The following is a 23,487-nucleotide window of genomic DNA, read 5'->3' as shown; positions in this document are numbered from 1 at the left end:
GCAAGTGGAGAACCCCACCTACAGTGCTCCTTTCTTCTCTCCTGCTCTTCTCTGGAATTTTCTTCTTCCCGTGTCCTCTACCCTGCCTAGTGGAGCACAATCAGCTACCTGCAGAGTGTTCAACTCCTTGTCCACCGCTCCACTACCATGAAAGCCCTGATAGATACAAGCCCAAGGAGTCCCCACGTGGGTTCAAGCAGGCACCCGGGAATGGCGCAGCCATCTCTAATAGAGATGGGGGTCCTGGTAGGTTAAACGGTGGACAGGCCCATTCCCCAGCCATCAGATGGTGCTGTAGGGGCACTTCCCATCAGCTGGCCTCCCTCGTGATGCCCTACCACACCCAGAGGGAGTCACGGCCAATTCTGGCAACATATACATCCTAGGTATATCGCACAGGGATTGTGCTGGAAGCCCAACCCAAACCACGCCTCGCACACCTTCCCAGCCCCTTCTCGTGTCACATCCCACACTCCAACCTCCGTGGCCACCTTTCCGCTCTACAAACACTGTGACCCCTTCCCTGCTCCACGCCTCTACCTGGAATGAGCATTCCCCAGCTATGCATGGGGCCGGCTTCTTCACCTCTAGATTTCGGCTCACAGCGGCCTTCTCTGACCAAACCCCCTCCCCTCCACCCTGAGGAAGTGACCACCCCATCTCCAACCTACTCTCTCTCTGTCACATTTCCCCGCTCCATGCTCTTCCTGGAACAGTTCCTTTCTGAAATTATACACCCTGGTTTCATCTCTATTCTCTACCTACCCACGCCAGAACATAAGGTCCAAGAAGGCAAGAACATTTCTATCTTTTTTTTTTTAAAGATTTTATTTATTTATTTGAGAGAGAGACAGTGAGAGAGAGCATGAGCGAGGAGAAGGTGAGAGGGAGAAGCAGACTCCCCGTGGAGTTGGGAGCCCGATGCGGGACTTGATCCCAGGACTCCGGGATCATGACCCGAGCTGAAGGCAGTCGCTTAACCGACGGAGCCACCCAGGCGCCCAAGAACATTTCTATCTTGTTCACAGTGTAGACCTAGCACCAGTGACAGCAGCTGCTTCATAGAAGGGCTCAGAAACACCCCCTGTGGGGAGGAAGAAATGCCAGCCTCCAGGAGAGTTGATCAAGACCAAGTGGGCTCAGAGCCTCCAGTCAGCTTTCTTTACCTTCTGGCTCCCTGAAAGCAACCCCAATGTTGAATGCTTGCCACGAATGACTTCGGCTTCACCGCCAAATCCACCACCCAGATTTGGAACTTGGTACTGTGTAAGTGACACAGGTGTCACCCGGTATAAGCAAGGGGGGCACAGTCCTTTTCCTGGCCAGATTCCTGTGATGGCGAGGAAATTCTATATTTAAAATATTTTACCTGCTGCTCCTGTTTCTGGTCTCTGGACTAGACAGGATGAACCCATTCCCGCCTCCGTCAGCCAACAAATGTTTGTCGAGGACCCACCAGACTGATAGCAAGGCAGAACTCATAGCAAGATACAGAAAATGGAAGTGTGGAAATAAAGAGCCCCCAAATGAGAACAGAGGCAATTTACTGAGCATTTGCACCAGCAAGGGAGTCAGCCACCTTCACTTGTGTTTGGCAGAGACTCAAAGGCAGGGATCAGGAAAGCTTTATAGTGAGAAGGGGGAATGGGACGCCTGGGTGGCTCAGTCAGTTAAGCCACTGTCTTCAGCTCAGGTCATGATCCCAGGGTTCTGGGATCGAGTCCCACATTGGGCTCCTTGCTCGGCAAGGAGCCTGCTTCTCTCTCCACCTCTGCCTGCTTGTGCATGCTCTCTCTCTCTCTCTCTCTCTCTGACAAATAAATAAATAAATAAATAAATAAAATCTTTTTTAAAAAAAAGGTGGGGGGAAGCTTTAGGTGTGCCCAGAAGGGCAGTGTTGGCAGGAGGAGGCTGGAGGTGGGCTAACTGGAAGCCAGGCGTCTCCTAGATTGGTTTTGAGGGCATATTTAGCCTTCTCTGGTGGGTCCTGAGCTGGATGTGGGATAAAAAAAAAATAGGAAAACTGGCAATCCTTGTCCAAGTCTGGACCATTCTGGGCCAGTTGCTACAGTTGTGGTTTGATTTCATGGACTGGTTGCTATCGAGGCCATGGGTTGGAGTCCTGTTGTCCTCTATGGTCTGGCCACCATATATTCAGTCTCGCCCAAGGCAGGATGTGAGTGACCCTTGAACTGTCTAGCCGCACACCGGGGATGAGGTGAGGGATGAGAATGGGTATTTCCAGAGCAACTGGCCCAGGACGCAGGCCTCCCCATTCCTCAGTTCCCTCAGCCAGGTGAGTTCTTGAACGGACTGTGTTCAGGAAGGACCTGTTGGAGTTGGCAGCCCACGGGCATCTGTGTGGAGGGGACCGAGGGCGTCCTCAGCCTTGCCCTCCCTTTCCCCACTTTTGTGTTTGACTCTGGCTCTGTCTCATAGAGGCTGCAGGGAGACGAGACCCAACCCTCGGCTTGGGAGGACTCGGAAGACTGGCTTTCAACGCGCAGTTTACAGTTTGAGAGACTCACCTTGGCTGACCTGCTTAGCCGGGGCACCGCCGTGCTGTGAGTCTGACGCCATTCCCTTCACCCCCCAAGCCTGGCCACACCCTGCTCCCAGGCCCCAGAGACCCCCTTCTTAAGACTTTGCTTCTTCAGGGAGGAGGGCAGCAATATCACGAGGAAAGTGCACTTCTCTACCCAGATCGTCCGCGAGTTCGAATCCAAGCTTTCTGAGTAAGTATGAGAGCTCAAGAATTTCCTCATTTCAGCAGCCTGAAAGTAACTTTGTTCAGGGGCCCATGGGGGGCTCAGGCCGTAAGCATCCAGCTCTTGATTTCGGCTCTGGTTGTGATCTCAAGGCCACATGAGATCAAGGTCACATCTCATGGTCATGAGATCAAGCCCCGCATCCATGGAGTCTGCTTGAGATTCTCTCTCTCTCCTTCTCCCTCTGTGCCCCTCCCCCAACTCTCTCTCTCTCTCTCTCTCAAATAAATAAATAATAAAATCTTTAAAAAAATAACTTTTTTCCGACAACAATCTCTGGGTTCTTGGGCAGGTCCCTCCCACCTCTGGTCCTAATGGCCTCTTTCCTCAAATGAAGAGATTGGACCATACCGGTTTTTCTCAGCCTTTTAAAATCCGTGGGCCCTTTGGGTGAGCACATAAAACCTCATACCTTCATCTGAGATGTAATAGTTCAGTGACCACTTTCAATGACAGATTTTGCAAATGTATATGAAAAATATGCAGGCTGCCTACTCCCAAACCAGATTTTCTGAGCATATATACACATTCCATCCCCGATGTAGCCATCTCTGACCCAGGATCACTGTTTGCCTGAGGTTTCTTAAAAGGCTCTAATAATAATACCTGTCATTTATTAATGTGTCAGAAATTCTACTAAGGCCTGAATGCATTATCTTGTTTAATCCTCACAGCAACTGGAAATATAATATCACTCTCAAGCTGAATATCCAAAGTTCAATGGATAACTGACCGATTTGCCAGATTTATCAAACATTTTAACTCTAACTTCTTTTTAAGGATTTTATTTATTTATTTGAGAGAGAGAGAGCACAGAGGGAGAGTGAGAGGGAGCAGACTCCCTGCTGAGCAGGGAGCCTTTGAGCCTCAGTCCCAGGACCCTGGGATCATGACCTGAGCCAAAGGCAGGTGCTTAACCAACTGAGCTACCCAGGCACCCCTTAACTGTAACTTTTATAGCAATTTTTATCAGGTGTGAAGGTTTAAACAGGTTCTTAAAGAATTGTGCAATATTTTGGTTGATTGGTTTTAATTATGAATCAAGCACGTTAAGGAATGTTCAAGTCCATTCCATTAATTCAAATTGATTTTCAGGGAACTGGGTTTCAGCAAACTGCCTTTTTGCAAATTGACTTGGGTAGATCCCTGGTATTATCTTTTTTTTTTTTTTTAAAGATTTTTTTATTTATTTATTTGACAGACAGAGATCACAAGTAGGCAGAGAGGCAGGCAGAGAGAGAAGAGGAAGCAGGCTCCCTGTCGAGCAGAGAGCCCGATGTGGGACTCGATCCCAGGACCCTGGGATCATGACCTGAGCCGAAAGCAGAGGCTTTAACCCACTGAGCCACCCAGGTTCCCTCCCTGGTATTATCTTTATGTTAGAAGTTCAGAGAGGTTACCACACCTGTCAGAAGTCACGCAGCTAGTAAATGGGAGAGCTGGATCGCAAAGACCAGCACACCCCATTATGAAGCTCATACTCTCAGCTCTATTCATACTCACGTATACCTTAAAACTCTACCCACCACCCACTGCCCCCTGGTTTCACATCCAAAGGTCTTGCTTGCCCTTTTGTATAGGTTCCCAAATCCCACCCACCCTCAACGAGGGCAAGTCAGTTGAATTTAAGTGATGAGTCCTGAACTTGAGCACCTGTTACATGCTGTCTCCATCCAGTTTTTGGGATGGTTTGCAATAAGGCAAGTTAAACACGTTCCCGCAACCACATTTTGGAAACTGAGGGTTTTGGTTTTTTTTTTTTTTGGTTACTCAGTCCCCTGAGAACCTGGTGCTGAACTTCCTCCACGGACATTTTTGATCATCTCCAGGTGACTCGGAAGGCTCACCTAAGGAGACACGGATTTGAGAAGAGAAAGACATTACCCCCAGGTCCCATCCACACCTTCCTCCCATGCATGTCAGTGACTGTCGCTCAGTGATGAAACTGACCCTGGCTGATGAGCGGTTCTGGTGTTTTGACAGGGCTGTGGAACTCTATCAGCAGAGAATCCAGTGGCTCACAGAAAACAGCAGGAAGGTAAGACACAGGGATTTCATTCTCCAACCCCTTTTACTCATGCCTGTCACAGTTCTTTCAGTTGCAAACGACGGACCTCCAACTTCAGCTGGCTTAAGCTAAAAAAGGAATTTCTAGACCTAAAACCCAAACACAGCTGTATCCATGGGCTCAGATGATGTCATCTCTTTGTCTCTGGGCTCTGCTTTCCTCTGGATTGGTTTTATTCCTTTTCTTTCTTTCTTTTTTTAAAGATTTATTTATTTATTTTAGAGAGAGAGAGGGCACATGAACGGGAGGAGCAGAGGGCGAGGGAGAGAGAATCTCGAGCAGACTCCGCCATGAGTGTGGAGCCGGAAAGAGGGTGGGGGTGGATCTCATGACCCTGAGATCATGGCCTGAGCTGAAACCAAGAGTCAGATGCCAAACTGATTGAGCCACCCACATGCCCCACTGTACCCTTTCCTGATGAAGCCACAGAGGAGACATGAAACCAGCCCAGACTAGATCCCAAAGAAGAAATCACTCTTAAACCAACTCATGGGTCCTCTGGGTGCTTATGCAGTCTGGGGTGATGGACAGGCCATCCCTGGGCCCACTTCCCAACTACTGTCAGCAAGGCCCCGTCAGCAAGTGGCCTCACTTCTCTGGGTGTCTGTTTCCATATTTATGGAGGAGAAAAGCAGGGCTTATAAACGAGGGGCGTGCTGGCAAATCTGGCCCATGGCCATGTTTTTCTTGGCCCTCATAGTTTAAAATATTTCTCGAGTTAGTTGCCAAGATTTAAAATTCTGGTGTTTCATGTTTATGTCTGTTTTTAGCTCTCTCTTGAAAAATGAGAATATCTGGCATTGCCAGGCTCCAATTCCCTCTTATGAACTTACCCGGTTACTTACCGGTTACAGGATAAATGTCTAGAATTCCAATGACTAAGCTTAAGAGAATGAATGTTTTCAATTATAAAAGCTCTAAAGGCAGTTTCTGTACATTTTTAAAAGGAATAGAACTGGCCCCAGATTTGAACTCCTTTTGGCCCCTGAGGATTGGAAATGTCCTGGGAGTCCTCAGCGTTCGTTTGGGTCATGAATTCAACAAATATTGATTGGACGACTACTACACATCAGGCCCCAGTCCCAGATCGAGGACTAGAAACACAACCAATGGGAAGGTCCCACCTTCGTGGAGATTATAGTCCAGTGCGGGAGGACAGACAAGGAGTAATTAGCAAATCATATGTCAGGTCAAGTTAGTGATAGCTGTAAAGAAAAATAAAGCAGGGTAAGAGAATAGAGAGTAGGATAGATGGCGGGCTGTTTTTTTTTTTTTAATTTTTATGATTTTATTTATTTATTTGAGAGAGTGAGAGTGAGAAGGAGCATGAGCCGGGGAGAGAGAGAGAGGGAGAAGCAGTCTCCGAGGAACTCGATCCCGGGACCTGGAGATCATGACCCTGGCCAAGGGCAGACATGTAACTGACTGAGTCCCACCCCCCACCAGGCCCACCAGAAGGAGGGCTATTTAGAATGGTCAAGAAGAAGACATTTGTGAAGACACCTGAAGGAAGTGAGGGCACTCCCATGTAGAGATCTAGGAGAGAACATTCCAGGCAGAAGACACAGCAAATGCCAAGGCTCTAAGACAGGAACAAGCTTGGCATGTTCTAGAAGCCGCAAGCAGGCCAGTGTAGTGAGCATAGAGTGAGCCATATGGCGAAGGGGGTGGAGATGAGGCTAGAATCAGGAATGGCCTTGCAGAGTTCAGATCTCATTCCACAGGTGAGGCTTTTCCAAAAAGATCACTGTGGCTGCTTCATAAATTGACTATAGGGAACAAAGGCCAGGTACGGACAGTGGTGACTTAGGCTCAAAAGCTAGGGTGAATGGGATGAGAGATGGTGGATTCAGGGTGTGGCTTGAAGGTGCAGCCTGCAGGACAGCTGATGGATTGCACGGGTTTGCGGCCAAAGTGCCGGGGTCTGTTGAATGCCATGCACAAGAGGGCCAGGTGGGAAGAGGAAAATAGGATGTCTGGGTTTCACCATATGAAGTCTGAGAGGTTTACAGCCATCTGGGCAGAGACAAGGAGCCAGCAATTGAATTCGTATGTTTGGAGCTGCCAGAGAGCCCTGCCTGCACATGGACACTGCACATCAGTGTGCAAATAGTATTCAAATCCTCGAGACACATGAGATCATTTAGGGAATGAATGCAGAACAGGGCTTCTTAACTGGGGCGGGGGTTGCGATTTTGCCCACCAGGGGACATTTGGCAATGTCTGCAGAAATGTTCAGTTGTCAAGACTGAGAGGGAAGATTGCCAGGGACACCGTGCACTGGTCAGCTCCCCACAACAGAGGATCACCCAGCTCCATATGTCAGTAGATGAGGGGTTGACAAATCCTGGTGTAGATAAGGAAGGAAAAGGAAGAGGGAGCTCTAGCCCTGTACTTCTCAAACTTTTATGGCAGCCAAATCCCTTTTGGTGGTAGGGGCGGTAGGGAGAGGAATTTTGTTAAAATGCAGACTCTTATTGGGCAGATCTGGGGTGGGACTCGAGATTTTTGCATCTAACAAGTTCCCAGCACGTTCCACAATGCAGACTTGGGGAGGAGGTGGGGGAGGGTGAGAAGGACTGGCCAGCAAGTAGGTGAGAAACCAGGAAAACGTGATGTTCTGAAAGACATGTGTCCTTATTAAGAGCTTCAACTTGTTACATCCTCGACACAGCCAAAGGGTGTCCTATACTACTCAGAATTAGTACACGTGGAGAACTTACATCTGACCATTGGGTTTGGCAAGAGGTCATTGATCCCCTTGACAAATGTAGCTTCGGGGGAGTGGGGAGGTGAGAACCTTGCTCTCATTTCTCTCACAGAGAAATGAGGGGTAAGCTAAAACGGGAAGCAGAGAAATGAGGTTGGGGAGCAGGAAGGAGGGGTGGGGTCCTGATAGGTTTATTTCCTTTTTCAGATGGGCAATAGTATCTTGTAATTTGTGTGGTGATGGAAACAGCACAGTAGATAAGGAGGATCTGGTGGTCCAGGAGAAGAGATGATTACAGTAGCAAAGTCCCTGTTTGGCAAGAGAAGAGCCCTTAATGGGAGTCAAAGGGTTGGCCTTAGAGCTTAGGTAGTTGCTATAGATACATTGTTAACAGAGGGGAAAGGCCAAGTGTGTGGGCAAAGAGGCGGGCAGGTTAATAGATTCTGCCTGAAAAGATTTAAAAAACAAAACTCTGCCTTGTTTCTCTTAGTGAAATTGGAGGCAAGATCACCTGTTGGGGGAGCCTAGATAGGGAATGTTGAGGTGTGAGAGAGATAAAATACCCCTCTGTGAGCATAAAGAAATGAATTGAGCAGGAAAATTGGGCATACAGTAAAGGGGGATTTAAGGCAAAAAGCATCAGATGGCACCCACAGCCCCTAGAGAACCATCCGTCGCTGCAAATCCCAGTTCACGATGCAGCTGTAGGAGGATGAACAGTCCTCGGCAGAGGGAGACCGCGTCGGCATGGAGAACATGCTCGCTGTTAGACACAGAATTAGAAACTCACAGAAATACCGTGGCAGCCGGCAAGCTTGACACATCTGCCTTTGATTGGTAGAGTGGGTGGAAAACAAATAAGGAGATAGAGGAAATGGAATAAAATCAGCTGATGTAATTAGACAGTGAACTTTATGTCTTATGAAGGATGCTTTCCTGTGGTCTCTGAATTTTCTTTAATGGACATGGCTTACTTTATAAGGGTGGATGGTAAATATTAAGGGGAAAAAAAACCTTGTAAATAATAGGTTTTAGTGGGGTCCCTGGGTGGCTCAGTGGGTTAAAGCCTCTGCCTTTGGCTCAGGTTGTGATCCCAGGGTCCTGGGATCAAGCCCCACATCGGGCTCTCTGCTCAGCAGGGAGCCTGCTTCGCACTCTCTCTCTGCCTGCCTCTCTGCCTACTTGTGATCTCTGTCTAATAAATAAATAAAATCTTTAAAAAAAAAAAAAAAAGAATAGGTTTTAGGAGCAGGTAATGCCCAGAACTGAAGTCAGGACATCGGGTTTTGCTTTTCCCTCTGTAAAATGGGCCTGCCTTCTGCTGATTTTTGAGGTCAGGGGTGTGTCCCAACTTCCACATCACATTCCACATCACGCTTTAAGGGAAGCGCAGGGCTGTGCTGGTTGCTCCCACTGCCCTCTTTGGTTTTAGGTATTTGGCCTCATCAAGGGAGCCAGAGTTGGCATTGTCATTGATGTGTCAGCCGTCAGCAGTGGCTCTCAGAAAGAGGAGTTCCAAAATGACTTCCTGGTAAGTTTCTCAGGCAGCGAAGTACCTGAAACACCACCACCCCCTCACATACACACACCCTCCCCTTTGCGAGCTTTGTGGACCGGCTTTGTTTCTAGCAACTGCAAAATGGGGTGTTTTGCAAAGAATGGTTCACACTTAATTAGCACCTACCGTTAAGGAAATATGTCAAGTTCATTTTCAGTTCCTGTGTGAGCTTCTAGTATTCTCACCACAATAGTCCCTACTAACTAGACTTTGCCGCAAGAGCCCCCAGCTCCCGGAAAGAGGACTGTTTCCAGCACAGCCTGGCACTGGCCTCCTGGCCTTTTCTGGACCCAGGGCCTGTTTTGTTTTCCTTGGCATGTCCACAACAAAGAAGCCAAGAACACTGGAGGCAGATGACTAGCCTCAAGTCCCAGCCACCTTTACCACTTCTGGGCTGTGACCCTGCTGCCTAATCTCTTGGTGCCTCAGTTAACTCATTTGTAAAATGCAGGTGACAACAGTGGCCACCTGCCAGGGCTGCCATAGGATGGGATGAGTTCGCACAAATTAAGTGCTCAGAAAAGAAAACCTCTGTAACCTCTGTGCACTGATGTAGGGATGGCTCTTTTCTTATGGGAACCCCTAGAGCTCTGGATACAGTCATTCAGACCCTTCACAGGGCTCAACATGGGCGAGTCATCCAGACTTGTCCCCCCATTCCTGGTCTCAGCAGATGTCAGGTAACGGTGCTTCGTGACAAGTCCTCAGGGCTGAGTTTCTAAAGATCCCCCAGGTGGGCTTGGTCTCATATTAGCCAGGGCAAGGTCCGTGTTGGTGATGGACAGCTGAAGTTCTACCTAGCCAGGAAGAAGACAAGGAGCTATGTCACGTTGGATAGTCATCGGCTGCAGCTCAAAAGCATCACATAGGCTGGCGTTGTGCCCACTGTGGCATCCCCATCTCCTGTGCTGTGGAGAGAAACCCCGGCCCCCAACCTCCTCCCTGGATGCCACTGTGAAGGGTCCAACTGTAGCACAGCCTGAGAGAGTAGCCAAGAGGCTCATCCCCACTCCTAGTCAATGACCCAAGTGTGTGGCAGCCCTGAGGAGCTGGTCCAGAAGACATCAGTCCCCGGTCACTGGGATGGAGTGAGGGCACGATCTCCGAGGGCGGTCTGCCAGGCTGCAGGCTCCCTGCCCACCCCCACAACACAGGCCACCGTGGGTCACCAGGGTACACTCAGTGGGCAGGAAGCAAATGTTGGCTTGGGGCCACTAAGCTACCCTGTCCCAGCATGACTGACACCCCAGTCCCCAGGAGCCAGCCCCAATGTGAGGAGTGAAGCCAGGCTCCACGTGGCCCGCGGCTCCGGGAACCAATATGTCCCTTTGTCTGCCAGAGCCTTGTTGAGGAGCAGCTGAGCCACAAGGAGAAGCTGTATGTCCTGTCCTTCGGCTCCACCGCCAGCGCCCTCTGGCCAGACCCGGTGGAAGTCAGCTCCTCCACGTGAGTGACCTCCCGGCCTCGGCCCACGATGGTGTGTTTCTTGAATGAGTACAGTACAGATCTGAGACCCCAACAGGTGTGTGAATACAAAGAGACAGCTCACAAAGTGGAGACATGGGGATCCGTAACCTTCAGCAAAGTGGCCGCCCTTGCGAGCCACCCACAAAATGAAAACACAAGAAAACCGCAAGGCCCCATTTTTCTCTAGTCAGCTAGCGAAGAGAGTTATGTTATTTTGAAAATAATGCATCTTTAAAAATCCACACGGTATGAACGTGCAAGTAAGCAGAGTCTCTCTCTCACCTCCCAATATCTGTTTCTTCTCCCTATTTCCACAGTGTGTCATGTACGTTCATCGGTATGTTTATCCTCTTTTACTGAGACAGAAACAGAAATGCATTACACTCTCTTGCCCTTTGCCCTTGATTTGAATGTCTTCCCCCTCAGTCCACACAGATCCGCCTCATTCCTTGTTAATGGCTGTATAGTATTCCACTATGTACATGTTCTGTGATTTAACTAGTCCTTTATTTGGAAGTCTCTAGTTTGTGGGGTTTTGGGGGGGAGTTATGGGGGGCAGAGAGAAGATGTGTAACAATTTCTACATATTCCAGTAACTAAAAATTTCTTTTCCATGAAGAAAATATCCTTAACCGCCCACCAGGTGTTTGGTGCCACGCTAAGCATTTTTCATGTGCTATCTTATTTAATTCTTATGCCAGCACATGTAATAGGATTCTTTTCCCCATTTTGCTTATGAAAAAACTGGGACTCAGGTTAGGGCGCTTGCCCAGAGTGGCAGAGCCCAGATTGGCTACCAAAGCCCAGAGTAGATTCTTAGGAAAAAACCCTGTATGCATTTCTGGGATGGAGGTCCCTTGGTTCAGCACTGGCTGTAAAGAGGAGCCCTTCTGGCTAGAGAAGGGCCCAGCTCCAACAGCGCTGGCTCTGCGTCCTGCTCTGACAGTTACTGGGTGGCCTTGACCCATCCTTGAACTCTCCTTACCCGAGTGAGGCCAGGGATACCTAACCATCACTCAGCTCCTGTGGACAGGAGGTGAAGTATAAGGATCTGGCAGGTGGCAGGTCCTCGGTGAGGAAAGTGGTTTTTTTGCTGTGGTTTCTGCTCCTGTTAGACCCCAATCTCCAGGATGTCAGACCTAGGAGTCACCATGAGGTTACAGGCAAGAGCTTCTCACTTCAGTCATTCCTAGAGGCCATTTGTCATTTGGGTCATATCTCTGCCACATGTACTATTTTGTTGTGGTTTTGTTTTGTTTTTGTTTTTGTTTTTTCCAGATTTATTTATTTATTTTAGAGATAGAGAGAGTGAGCATGAGTGGTGGGGGGAAGTAGAGGGAGAGAGAGAGTCCTCAAGCAGACAGACTCCCTGCTGAGCATGGAGCCTGAACTGGGGCTCGATTCCAGGACTCCGAGACCATGACCTGAGCTGAAAACAAGAGTCAGCCGCTCAACCAACTGAGCCACCCAGGCACCCCCACCTGTACTGTTTTAAAACATCAACTCTAGGGACACCTGAGTGGCTCAGTGGGTTAAGCCACTGCCTTCAGCTCAGGTCATGATCCTAGGGTCCTGGGATAGAGTCCCGCATCAGGCTCCTTGCTCAGTAGGGAGCCTGCTTCTCTCTCTGCTTCTGCCTGCTTGTGCACGCTCTCTCTCTCTCTCTGACAAACAAATAAATAAAATCTTAAAAAAAAAAAAAAAAAGAAAACATCAACTCTACATGTATAATTGAAGGAAACGATCAGAACCATAACAAGAAGCTCGTATCACTTGCCGTAGTGAGAATGCAGCCATCACAATAAATACAATGAAAGCAAATAAAACAATGATATCAAATTCCAACTTGAAACCTATCAGCCTGGAGACGACAGTCGGCCTGGGATCTGCTCTCCCTTTGTGTGGAAGGGAGCCCGAAAGGTTGTCGTAACGAAAAACAGACTTACTGGCAACAAGCTGAGATTTTTTTTTTTTAATCTTTATTTTTATTTTCTCTGTCAGAAGGAAAGACAAGTGGAAAGAGAACTCTTTCGCTGGTAGTGTGGGAGGTATTTCATCAAGGAAGCGCTGCATGAAGTCGCTTTGCCTCTTAGCTTAGGGTGTATCCCAGCCCACTCGAGAGGCAGACACACAGCCAAGGTGCCTCCTCCAGGAGCCCTCTTGAGGTCGGGGGGTTAACTCAGCATTTGGGGGAGTGTATGGTGGCTTAGGGTGCAGAGAAGGAGCTTAGCCAAGAACCTCTGATAGCAGGGTCGCTAGAGTCCGGCCTGGTTTGAAATCCTGGAATTGGCCAGTTGCTTACAGTATCACCTTGGGCAAGTCCGAACTCCGTTTGCTTATCTATAAAATTGGAAGAAAGGTATTCCCCTCAAGAATTACTGTTAGTCTGGGGAGCCTGGGTGGCTCAGTCGGTTGAGCATCTGCCTTTGGCTCAGGTCATGATCTCAGGGTCCTGGGATGGAGCCCCACATCAGGCTCCCTGCTCAGTGGGAGTCTGCTTCTCCCTCTCCCTCTGCCCCTGCTCCTGCTCTCTCTCTCTTTCTCAAATAAACAAATTAAATCTTGAAAAAAAAAAAAAGAATTATTGTTAGTCTAAAATGAGCTCATGTTTGCCCTGGGCCTGGCACCTCGGAAGAGCACTGTGATTGGGTATTTGTCTCCTCAGCCTCCAGGAACTCAAGCTCTGGGTGAAGAAGCTGCAGCCTGAGGGAGGCAGCAATTTGCTACAGGCCCTGAGGAAGATCTTCACCCTGAAGGAGCTGAATTCTCTGGTGACCATCATGAGAAGCTGGTAGGTCTCATTACCTATGTGGGTAACAGACCACATGAAGGGGGCTGGAGAACCAAAGACCATCAAGCAGAGCTCTACACACAGGCTTGAGAGAAAGAGTTTGTTCACAGGTCACCGTCCACAGGTGTTGGGCAGGGCACCCAGGTCAGACCAGGCCTGCAGTCCACTCCACCTTGCATCTTCCACAAGTGACCTGGGACGCACATGTGGTCAGTTAGATTTGGTAGATATTTCCATTTTCTCTGGAATGTCCTCAAAGTGATCTGACCTGGGGTACCCCCTTTTCGTCTTCTGTCTTCTCCCCAGCCCAGATCAGCCTTCTGAAATTCTGTCTAACTACATCCAACAGTCCACCATGGGAAGGGACCTCATCACCCACATCATCACCTACAAATGCAACAATCAAGTCCCCCTTGTAAGTACCAGGGATTCCCCAACATTTCCCTTGGATTGGCCGTAGGGATCTAGCTGGGCCATCTTGGAGGCTCCATGCATGGATAGCCCACCACCACCAAGCTGTGGACCAGAATATGACTCCCCTTGTACCTGCTTCTTCCTTTGGGCAGTTGGGAGGTTCAGTCAAGGAGTAGCTTATGGGAGTACTGGCATTGCCCCAGTGAGGATGCTGACCCTGTCACTATCCCCACAGGCTGTCCTAAAGAACCTTGCAGAAGCTCTTGGAGGCTACTACCACTGCTACAGCCCAGAAACAGAGGTAAGCCCTTCTGCCAACACGCGTCCCCTCTCCTCCCTCCCTGCCTGCCTCCAAGGCTGTGCCTGGAGGACCTGGGCCAGGACAGACCACACTATGTACTTGCTTCCCCTCCTCACTGCCATATTCAATGGATTTGCACAAGTATAATCAGGCGAAGATGAATATGGGAAGAACGGGGACAGCATGAAGTCACAGGAGATCCTTTGCTGAGCGTGCACGATGAGTGGATTGCACACCAGTGAGCCTAGAGTCCTTTTATTTATTTATTTTTAAAGATTTTATTTATTTATTTGACAGACAGAGATCACAAGTAGGCAGAGAGGCAGGCAGAGAGAGAGAGGGAACCAGGCTCCCTGCTGAGCTGAGAGCCAGATGCGGGGCTCGATCCCAGGACCCTGGGATCGTGACCTGAGCCAAAGGCAGAGGCTTTAACCCACTGAGCCACCCAGGTGCCCCAAGCCTAGAGTCCTTTTAAAACCTCGGTGGTAGAATCCTGAATCTCTATCCAGCTGTCGTCACCAACATGGGCTCTGCCCCCACCTCTGCTCCCACCAAAGCTGAGTCTGAAACAGTTGCCTCTGGTCTTCCACCAAGACATCCCTGCTACTGCAGAGGACCCGCTGTAGTCAATTCTGAATGAACCATCGATTCTGTACCAATCCACCCATTAGTGTCCTTGTCCCAGGTAATCATAGCATACCTGGGACACCCTGTGTCCACGATGGAGGTAACGATCAGCAAATGTTTGTGTGGAGCCATTGGCAGACTGAGATTCCAAAGCTCGCAGGATGTGTCTTGCCTGTAACCATGAATAGCCTTAAGCCAATGAATGTCTGCATCTCACAGGGTTCAAGTGTCACAAAGTCTAGCATTTCGCACCAGGAGCCAAGGTCAGACAACTTTCTCCTCGGTTACTTCCCTTCTGGTAACACCATTTCCCAGACTCTGCTGAGGCCACAGATCACAGGGGCTAGGAAGGTACGGTAAATGAATGAAACTGGCTGATTTAAGAAATCTTTTATTGTAGGGGTGCCTGGGTGGCTCAGTCGGTTAAGAGTCTGACTCTTGGTGTCGGCTCAAGTCATGACCTCAGGGTCATGGGATCCAGCCTGGCATTGGGCTCCCTGCTGGTAAGCAGTCTGCTTACCCTCTCCCTTTCCCTTTGCCCCTCCCCCTGCTCACGCATGCTCTCCTTCTCCCTCTCTAAAATAAAAAAACCATAAAAAAGAGAAATCTTTTTTTTTTAAGATTTTATTTATTTATTTGACAGACAGAGATTACAAGTAGGCAGAGAAGCAGGCAGAGAGAGAGGAGGAAGCAGGCTCCCCACTGAGCGAAGAGCCCGATGCGGGGCTTGATCCTAGGACCCTGGGATCATGACCTGAGCCGAAGGCAGAGCCTTAACCCACTGAGCCACCCAGCTGCCCCTCTGTATCTTTAAGGTTAGAAAACCCTTCAGTTATTTAATAACACTGCAGGGCAATACTGTAGAAATAGAACACACCAAGTTTGCAGCTCTATCCAGCACAGGGACCCTAGTTTATAAAGTTGGTTGTAACCAACCCACCACTCAGCTTTAGGAAATGACATGGCTGCTTGCCGTTTCCTGCTAGAAGCCAAGTGACCTCTAGTGGCTGATTGCTCCTCCTACCCCCAGGTCTACACTAGCTGGGACACCGACCGGCTGCTGGCAGAAATCCAGAAAGCCCAGAGCCTCCTGGGCCACATCCAAGCCTTGCGCCACAGGACCCCCTGTGAGGAACTAACCAGCATGATGAAGGAGGTAGGTGGTGTAGGTGAAGATTCTGGAACTGGCCTCACTGGATCCTCCTTTCTCACCCGTCTCTCTGAGAGCGCAGCTACCGAGGCCCCCGTGCGCTGACAGAGAAGGCAAGGCCGTGCCCTCCGCTGTCCCCACAGCGCAGAGCTGGGTGAGCCTTCCACTCTGCCAAAGGATCCTGATGGATTTTCTGACTGAAAAATGTATTTCAGAGACAGGCCGGCAGGCTCCTCCCACCCCGCCCACCTCCCACTGTCCCCTCCCTGCCCCCCAGTTCGGAGAAGGATGAACGCCTCAGCCCCACGGCGTGGGCCATCTTGAAGATGGTCTTTGCCACCCAGGGCTTCATTTGTTTATATTAAAACAAGACGATGAATTGACTGAGTGCTCATTCTAAGAGGCACAATGCTTAATTCTTTAAATGCCTTATTTTAGCATAACAGCAACAGTCTGCTGTAGATATATTATTACCCCTATTTTACTGATGAGTAATCTGAAGTCAGAGGACTAAATAATTTGCTTCAGATCCCAGAGACAGAGACAGATAGTTTGAATTGAACCTGGGGTCATTCTGATGTCAAAACCTCAGCCAGGAGTTTCCCACAATGCAATGCATGTATCAGTCATGGTTTGCTTGCCAGTTACAAAGTGGTGCATGGATTAATTTTTTTAATGTTGTGTATTTAAAACTAGCTCATTATGGTAGTAATACATCTTTCTAAAATTATTTGAGTACAAAAAAGGAAGTCAGTTTTTAAAATTAAATTAACAATTAAGCTTTACTGTTGCACATTTGGGCTATTTTTTTAAAGATTTTATTTATTTATTTATTTTAAAAGATTTATTTATTTATTTGAGAGAGAGTGTGTCTGTGAGGGGGGAGGGGCAGAAGGAAAGGGAAAGAATCTTAAGCAGGCTCCACACCCTGCACAAAGCTCAACGTGGGACTTAATCTCATGACCCTGAGATCATGACCTGAGCCAAAATCAAGAGTTGGTTGCTTAACCAACTGGCCCACCTAAGCATGCCTAAAGATTTTGGTTTTTTTTTTTAAGTATTCTCTATATCCAACGTGGGCCTTGAACTCTCAACTCCAAGATCAAGAGTCACATGCTCTACCACCTGAGCCAGCCAGACAACCCCATATTTGATTTATTTTTTTAAAAAATTCTAGGTGTGCCTGGCTGGCTCAGTCAGTGAAGCATGCAACTCTTGATCTTGGATTTTTGAGTTCAAGCTCCATGTTAGGTGTAGAGACTACTTAAAAGTAAAATCTTTGGGGCACCTGTGTGGCTCAGTGGGTTAAGCCTCTGCCTTCAGCTCAGGTCATGGTCTCAGAGTCCTGGGATCAAGCCCCGCATCAGGCTCCCTGCTCGGTGGGGAGCCTGCTTCCCCCTCTCTCTCTGCCTGCCTCTCTGCTTACTTGTGATCTCTCTGTGTGTGTCAAATAAATAAATAAAATCTTTAGAAAAAATGTAAAATCTTCAGGGGCAGTTGGGTAGCTCAGTCAGTTGAGCATCTGGCTCTGGATTTCAGTTCATATCATGATCTCAGGGTCATGGGATCGGGCCCTGTATTGGGTTCTCTACTCAGCACAGAGTCTGCTTCTCCCTCTCCCTCTGCTTCTCCCCCCATTCTTTCTCTCTCTCTCTCTCTCTCTCTCTCTCTCTCAAATACAAAAAATCTTTAAAAACAAAAATAAAATATTTTTTAAAATTCTAAATAATAGTACAGTGGTACTCAGATACAGAAAAATTCATGAAAGAGGTACTCAAATGTCTAAAATTTGGGTATTGCTGTTCTCTGTCTTATTTAAATGTGAGGTACGATTTAACATCTCAGAACCTCAGGCTTTCAGTTTGTACGTGTGGGTGAGGGAAGGCTGGGCTAGACCAGGGCTCCTGAAATGATCTGGTGTAGGAGTTACTTTTTACTTCAAAAGTAAGGAGTTCATGGAGAGGCCACCACCATCTCGGAGCCCAAAGTGCTGATCTTGATGGTAAGGGTGGGGAAGGGGCAGGAGGACGGACAAATCAAAGAGGAAGCAGGTTGCTGGGGACATCTCCTTCTTACCCTGGAAATTTCAGCGACCTCCAGAGAAGGGGATGGGGGTGGTGGGAGGGGACGGCAGAATTGCCTTTAATTTACCAGGTCATGTTTTCGGATGCTCCATTTAGGGGAACTGGGTGGGCTGGGGAGACTAAGGACTTCTCAACTCTAAAATATGATTTTGTAATAAGGGCTTTTAAATTTAATTTAGATTTCCACAGAGATTGCAAAAGGGCCACTCACAGGTCTCTTGCCTAAACCCCCAAAGCATGAGGGTCCCCTCACAATTGAGTTCCCAAACTTGGACAAGACTTCTGCAGAATGGCTAAAGAGCAATGGCCTAAAAGGTAAGTCCCCAAAGAGGGCAGAACCCAGGACTCAGGTGACTGATGAAAAGGCATAACCCCTCTGGGCCTTTCAGAGCTGTATCTCAAACCCCCACTGTTTATTTTTACAGCCAAAAAGCTAAGCCTTTATCAGGTTCTGGCACCCAATGCATTCTCTCCTGTGGAGGAATTTGTGCCCATTCTCCAGAAAACCGTCTCTTCAACTATCCATGAGGTAACTCAAATTCAGAGTTCTTTCTGGTCTTCTGCAGGGGGCTCCTCTGTGACCTTTCCCTTCTTAAAAATTCAGGAAAGGAGAGTCATAAGTCAGAACACAAGGAGCCTGGGTCTGAGGGTTTGGAGTGGGATGCAAGCTTTCCAGAACCTTCTCGAACTTTCTAGAACTCTCATCACATCTAGTCTAACGGCTGTTTTGCAAAGATTGAAACTGAACTCTGGAAGATGGGGCAAGAGGGAGCAATCAGGGATAAGGGAGCAAGTCACCTCCTCCTTGAAGGTTTTCCTCCATGCACTCTGAACACACTCACTCCCCTTGTGTCCTCACTGTACCTGGTACCTGTCCTAGCTCCTATAATGTGTTAACGTGTGTACTTATTGCATGTCTAAACCCCCACCAGAGTAGGAGCCTTTAAAAGGACAAACTCTCTTCTCCAAACTTGTATCCCTAGTATCTAGTACAAGCAAGCAGCCAATGAATGTCTCCCAGACAGCTGACTGGGCGGAAGGAAGGATGGAAACATAAACATATGGAACTATGGAGAGGGAAAAAAATGGAAGGATCAATGACAGAATAGAATAGAAAAGGACGGAAAGATGGAGAAATGGAAGGTGGGCATTAATAGGTGAAGAGAGAGCTCAACGGAAAGATGGAAGAACCAAAGAGAACAGGGACGGGTAATCGTAGCAGCAGACTGATGAGTGACGTGGTGGGTGGCTATGACAACTTAGTGGAAGATGAGAAACTAGATTATCCAAGTGTCCATGAAGGTTTATCCGGGTTCTCAAACCCTAAGAATCCATGGCCAGTATGTTTGAAGGTCTCCTGACTCTGCTACTCCAAAACCAACTGTATCTTATATCAAGACTCTGATGTTTGGAAGACCCTCCCCAGAAGGCAGCCTGGCTTGCCGTCAGGCGACCACGGTCCTCAAGGCCTCCTGCTGCCATGACCAGGGAGGCATAACCTGACCCCAGATGTGCTCGAAGCCCATTTCCCTCCCACGCATCTGATTTGGAGAGCCCAGTGCCCCAATTAAAATTATAATCCTTCCCCGTATGTGCTCTGTTCACCTGCTGCCCATCCTGGCCACACCTGAGTGCAGAAGGCAATGGTACAATTTGAATGGCATGACGGGACAGTGAAGAATGTTCACGTGGACCCGCCCTTCCTCTATGAGTACCAGGTTAGTAATGGGTCCAGTTGGTCAGTGTATGGGGTTTGGGAAGAGGGGACAGGTGGAAGGTGCCATGGAATGTGGAGACAGCAAGCCATTGACCAAACTCCCTCTTATAAACAGACTGTGCTCTGCCTCCAGGTGCCTCTGGAGCTTTCTGCACCTGCCCCCCAGGCAGGGACCTGTCAAACAAACAGAAGTCTGTAATCTTTGGGGGGCAAGATCTACTTCCTCTCCCATTCCAGGCAATGACATATGTGGACTGTTGTCTTCCTGGTCTTGTGACAGATTCACCCAGGATTCAGTGGAATGTTTATACTGCCTGGATACCCATGGCCCCATCCTCAGAAGCCAACCTTCCCCCACAGACCCCTTAACCGGCCATCCTCTTTGGTCTGTTGCTCACTCTGTGTGGCCCATGTTTCTGTTGCAGAAACAGCTCAGCAGAGCTCTTCGGACATATGAGAGACGGATCGAGTGGCTCTCCCTGGCCAGCCGAAGAATCTGGGGCACGGTCTGCGAAAAAAGGTACCTTCTCTCAAGTGTTCTTGTCCTTTGTGAGTCCCGTGTGTGACATAAGCACTTATCCAACTCATGAATTCCCTCTTAGTAGCATCAGAAACCATCCCTTAGATTAAGGATCAACAATCACTCAACAGAACCCTTGAGGAAAAAGTCACAACTACCATCATCAATATCAATGCTGTCATCATTGTGTTACTCGTGATTCTTTCAGTTAAAAAGCAACCGAAACTAAATGCCAATTGGCTTAAATAAAACAGGGAGGTCTGGCTGAAGGTAACTGAAAATTCTCAAATAGATTTGATAGCCGTCTTCAGGCACGGCTCCATCCAGGAGTTCGTGCATGTCAAGAATGTATCTCCATCTCTCAGCTCCGCCTCCTTCGCTGTTGGCTCTGTTGTCAGGCAGGCTTTCCCTTCCTCATAGCAGGGTAGCCACCTGAGCTCCGCACTTACCTTCTACCAAGTTAGCGCTCCCAGGGCTTGGGGCAGGACCTGTCTAGGAGCTATTCTTTTTGGTCTGGGAGGTAGGATGTTCTAACTGCCTGATGTCAAATGCCCACCCTTCAAGCTTGGGGTGGGTCTGTTCCACCCAAATCAAAAGGACTGACGGAGGCAGAGGAGTTTTCCAAACAGAAATCAGGGCGCTGTTGTGAGGGGACGTGCTGGATCCTGAGCAGGGAGAAAGAACTGGAGCCGTTCATAGCATCCTGACAATTCCATACCTTATTGGATGCATTTCCACGTACAAAGCACCATACTATTCTACCATTTAATTCTCAAAGCAACCCTGTGAGGAGCCTCATTATGAATAGTTCATAGTTGAACAGGCCAAGGATCAGAGAGGTTTTGTGACTTGCCTAAGTCACACAGGAAGTGGGACCTGAACCAAGATCTTCTGACTCTAAATCCAGTGGATTTTCTTCTGCCATTGATCATTGCTGTCTCGTGCTCCCTTTGGTAGCACATATGCTTAAAAAAATTTTAAATAAATGGAACCATACTTGCTGTCTCAAAATGAGAGTGGAGGGTGGAGCTGGGAATTGATTTGACATAGACAGAAGGCCAAATGGGACTAGGGATCTTAAAAGAGAGAGAAGAAACGAAAAGATACATTTCTTTCCCCAGAGGCCCAGATACACCCAGTTCCCCCTCATTTCCTTACCTTGTTTCTGTTTCCCTCCCTGAGCCCCCAGGCTATGATAATAGTGAATGCTGGTGCTTTAAAACAGGGGGGGTGTGTGAAAATCATTCTAGGCAGCCCCCTGGCCCTTAAACTATCTCTGCCATGTGACTTCACTCCACACCAGAAGCCCCTGGGGAGAGAAGCTTCCACGACCCCCTTCGTCTACCATTGTAAACCCACTCCCGTTGACCTCACACCACAGAGAAGATTTTGGCCAGCTGTTGAGTCTGGCATGCGAAAACTCCCCTGGAAAAAACTTTAAATAGTAAAATGGAACAAAACAAACATTATCTGAGAGATTCAGTTCTCCTTGTAAAGCTTGTGTTTCTTTTTAGGGTGGTTATACTGCTGGATATCTCTGTGACCAATTCCATGTACATTATTCATATCCAGCACTCCCTGCGGCTTCTGCTGGAGGAGCAGTTGTCCAACAAAGACTGCTTCAACATCATCGCGTAAGCTCCCAGCTCCCAGGGGGAGGGGGTGCTGGGGGCAGGGGTCGCGTGTGCTCCGTGCCATCATGCCATCGCAGGGCGGAGGTTCCTGGCAGGTAGCTAGATGACATCTCACCAGCACCCAGCGTCCCAGGATGGCCATCAGTTTATCTGACTCGAGTCATCTTGTTTGGGGTATTGAATAATTAAATGGCTGCAGGACAGTCCCACTGGGGCGAAGGTGATAAGTGGCCCCCAAACACGCTGCTCGATCAGCCAAGATAAAGTAACTCAGCCCATTGCCCCACTTGGATTCTGAGCTGATGAACACAAAAGAGTGAAGGAAGGGCCCCTGGGTATGCCCCAGTGTTAGGTCCCAGTTCAGGACTAGCAAGCCGCAGTATGTCGAACATTTAAGATTCCAATTCCAGGACCACCTGGGTGGCTCAGTGGGTTAAAGCCTCTGCCTTCAACTTGGGTCATGATCTCAGGGTCCTGGGATCGAGCCTCGGGTTCTCATCGGGTTCTCAGCTCAGCGGGGAGCCTGCTTCCTCCTCTCTCTCTGCCTGCCTCTCTGCCTACTTGTGATCTCTGTCTGTCAAATAAGTAAATAAAATCTTTTTTTTAATTTTTTATATTTTTTTAAAGATTTTATTTATTTATTTGACAGACAGAGATCACAAGTAGGCAGAGAGGCAGGCATAGAGACGGGAGGAAGCAGGCTCCCTGCGGAGCAGAGAGCCCGATGTGGGGCTCGATCCCAGGACTCCGAGATCACGACCTGAGCCGAAATTAGAGGCTTTAACCCACTGAGCCACCCAGGCACCCCAGTAAATAAAATCTTACAAAAAAAAAAAGATTCCAATTCCAAATGCAATTATATGGATTTATATATATATAAGTTATGTTTTACTATAAAATATATATAAATTATATATATTTAAAGGATATATATTAAATAACTTGGTACATATGTTTAAAATAAAGTGTTGCATATAGAATATATATTTTATTTTTTTTTAAGATTGTTTATTTATTTGAGAGAGAGAATGAGAGAGAGAGAGCATGAGAGGAGAGAGGTCAGCAGGAGAAGAAGACTCCCTGCTGAGCAGGGATCCTGATGCGGGACTCGATCCTGGGACTCCAGTGTCATGACCTGAGCCGAAGGCAGTCGCTTAACCAACTGAGCTACCCAGGCGCCCCTAGAATATATATATATATATATATTTTTTTTTTAAAGATTTTATTTATTCATTTGACAGAGAGAGAGATCACAAGTAGGCAGAGAGGCAGGCGGGGGTGGTGGTGGGAAGCAGGCTCCCTGCAGAGCAGAGAGCCCGATGCAGGGCTGATCCCAGGACCCTGAGATCATGACCTGAGCTGGAGGCAGAGGCTTAACCCACTGAGCCACCCAGGCGCCCCACTAGAATATATATATTAAAAATCATATCTAACAGGGGCATCTGGGTGGCTCAGTCAGGGGAACATGCGACTCTGGATCTTGGGGTTATGAGTTCAAGCCCCACGTTGGATGTAGAGATTACTTAAAAATAAAATCTTAATTAAATAATGTATATAATGTATGTGTATGTGTATGTATATATACCCACACATATCTATAATAAGAATATATAAAGAATGTATCATAATGTATCTAATCCATATCTTCATGATTTCTGTGAGGCATTGGTGATCACAA

At 48.1% G+C, this 23,487-nt stretch overlaps 1 protein-coding gene across 1 annotated transcript in view; it reads left to right on the top strand.

Annotated features, from left to right (window-relative positions):
* Positions 1-23,487, top strand: part of VWA3A (von Willebrand factor A domain containing 3A) — a gene marked incomplete at both ends in the record, with an annotated part of 58,007 nt that overhangs the window by 9,016 nt on the left and 25,504 nt on the right. Inside the window, 16 exon segments of the mRNA XM_080831697.1 lie at positions 2,440-2,564; positions 2,658-2,735; positions 4,752-4,806; positions 8,979-9,077; positions 10,444-10,550; positions 13,237-13,362; positions 13,669-13,777; positions 14,012-14,077; positions 15,735-15,860; positions 17,804-17,822; positions 17,825-17,856; positions 18,118-18,253; positions 18,364-18,467; positions 19,576-19,656; positions 20,081-20,175; positions 21,690-21,809. Coding sequence (XP_080687823.1) covers positions 2,440-2,564; positions 2,658-2,735; positions 4,752-4,806; positions 8,979-9,077; positions 10,444-10,550; positions 13,237-13,362; positions 13,669-13,777; positions 14,012-14,077; positions 15,735-15,860; positions 17,804-17,822; positions 17,825-17,856; positions 18,118-18,253; positions 18,364-18,467; positions 19,576-19,656; positions 20,081-20,175; positions 21,690-21,809 — 1,478 coding nt within the window.

Source organism: Martes martes (genome assembly GCF_963455335.1).
Source record: "Martes martes genome assembly, contig: SUPER_18_unloc_1, whole genome shotgun sequence".
Lineage (NCBI taxonomy): Eukaryota > Metazoa > Chordata > Mammalia > Carnivora > Mustelidae > Martes > Martes martes.
This window is presented reverse-complemented; position numbering and strand designations above follow the sequence as displayed.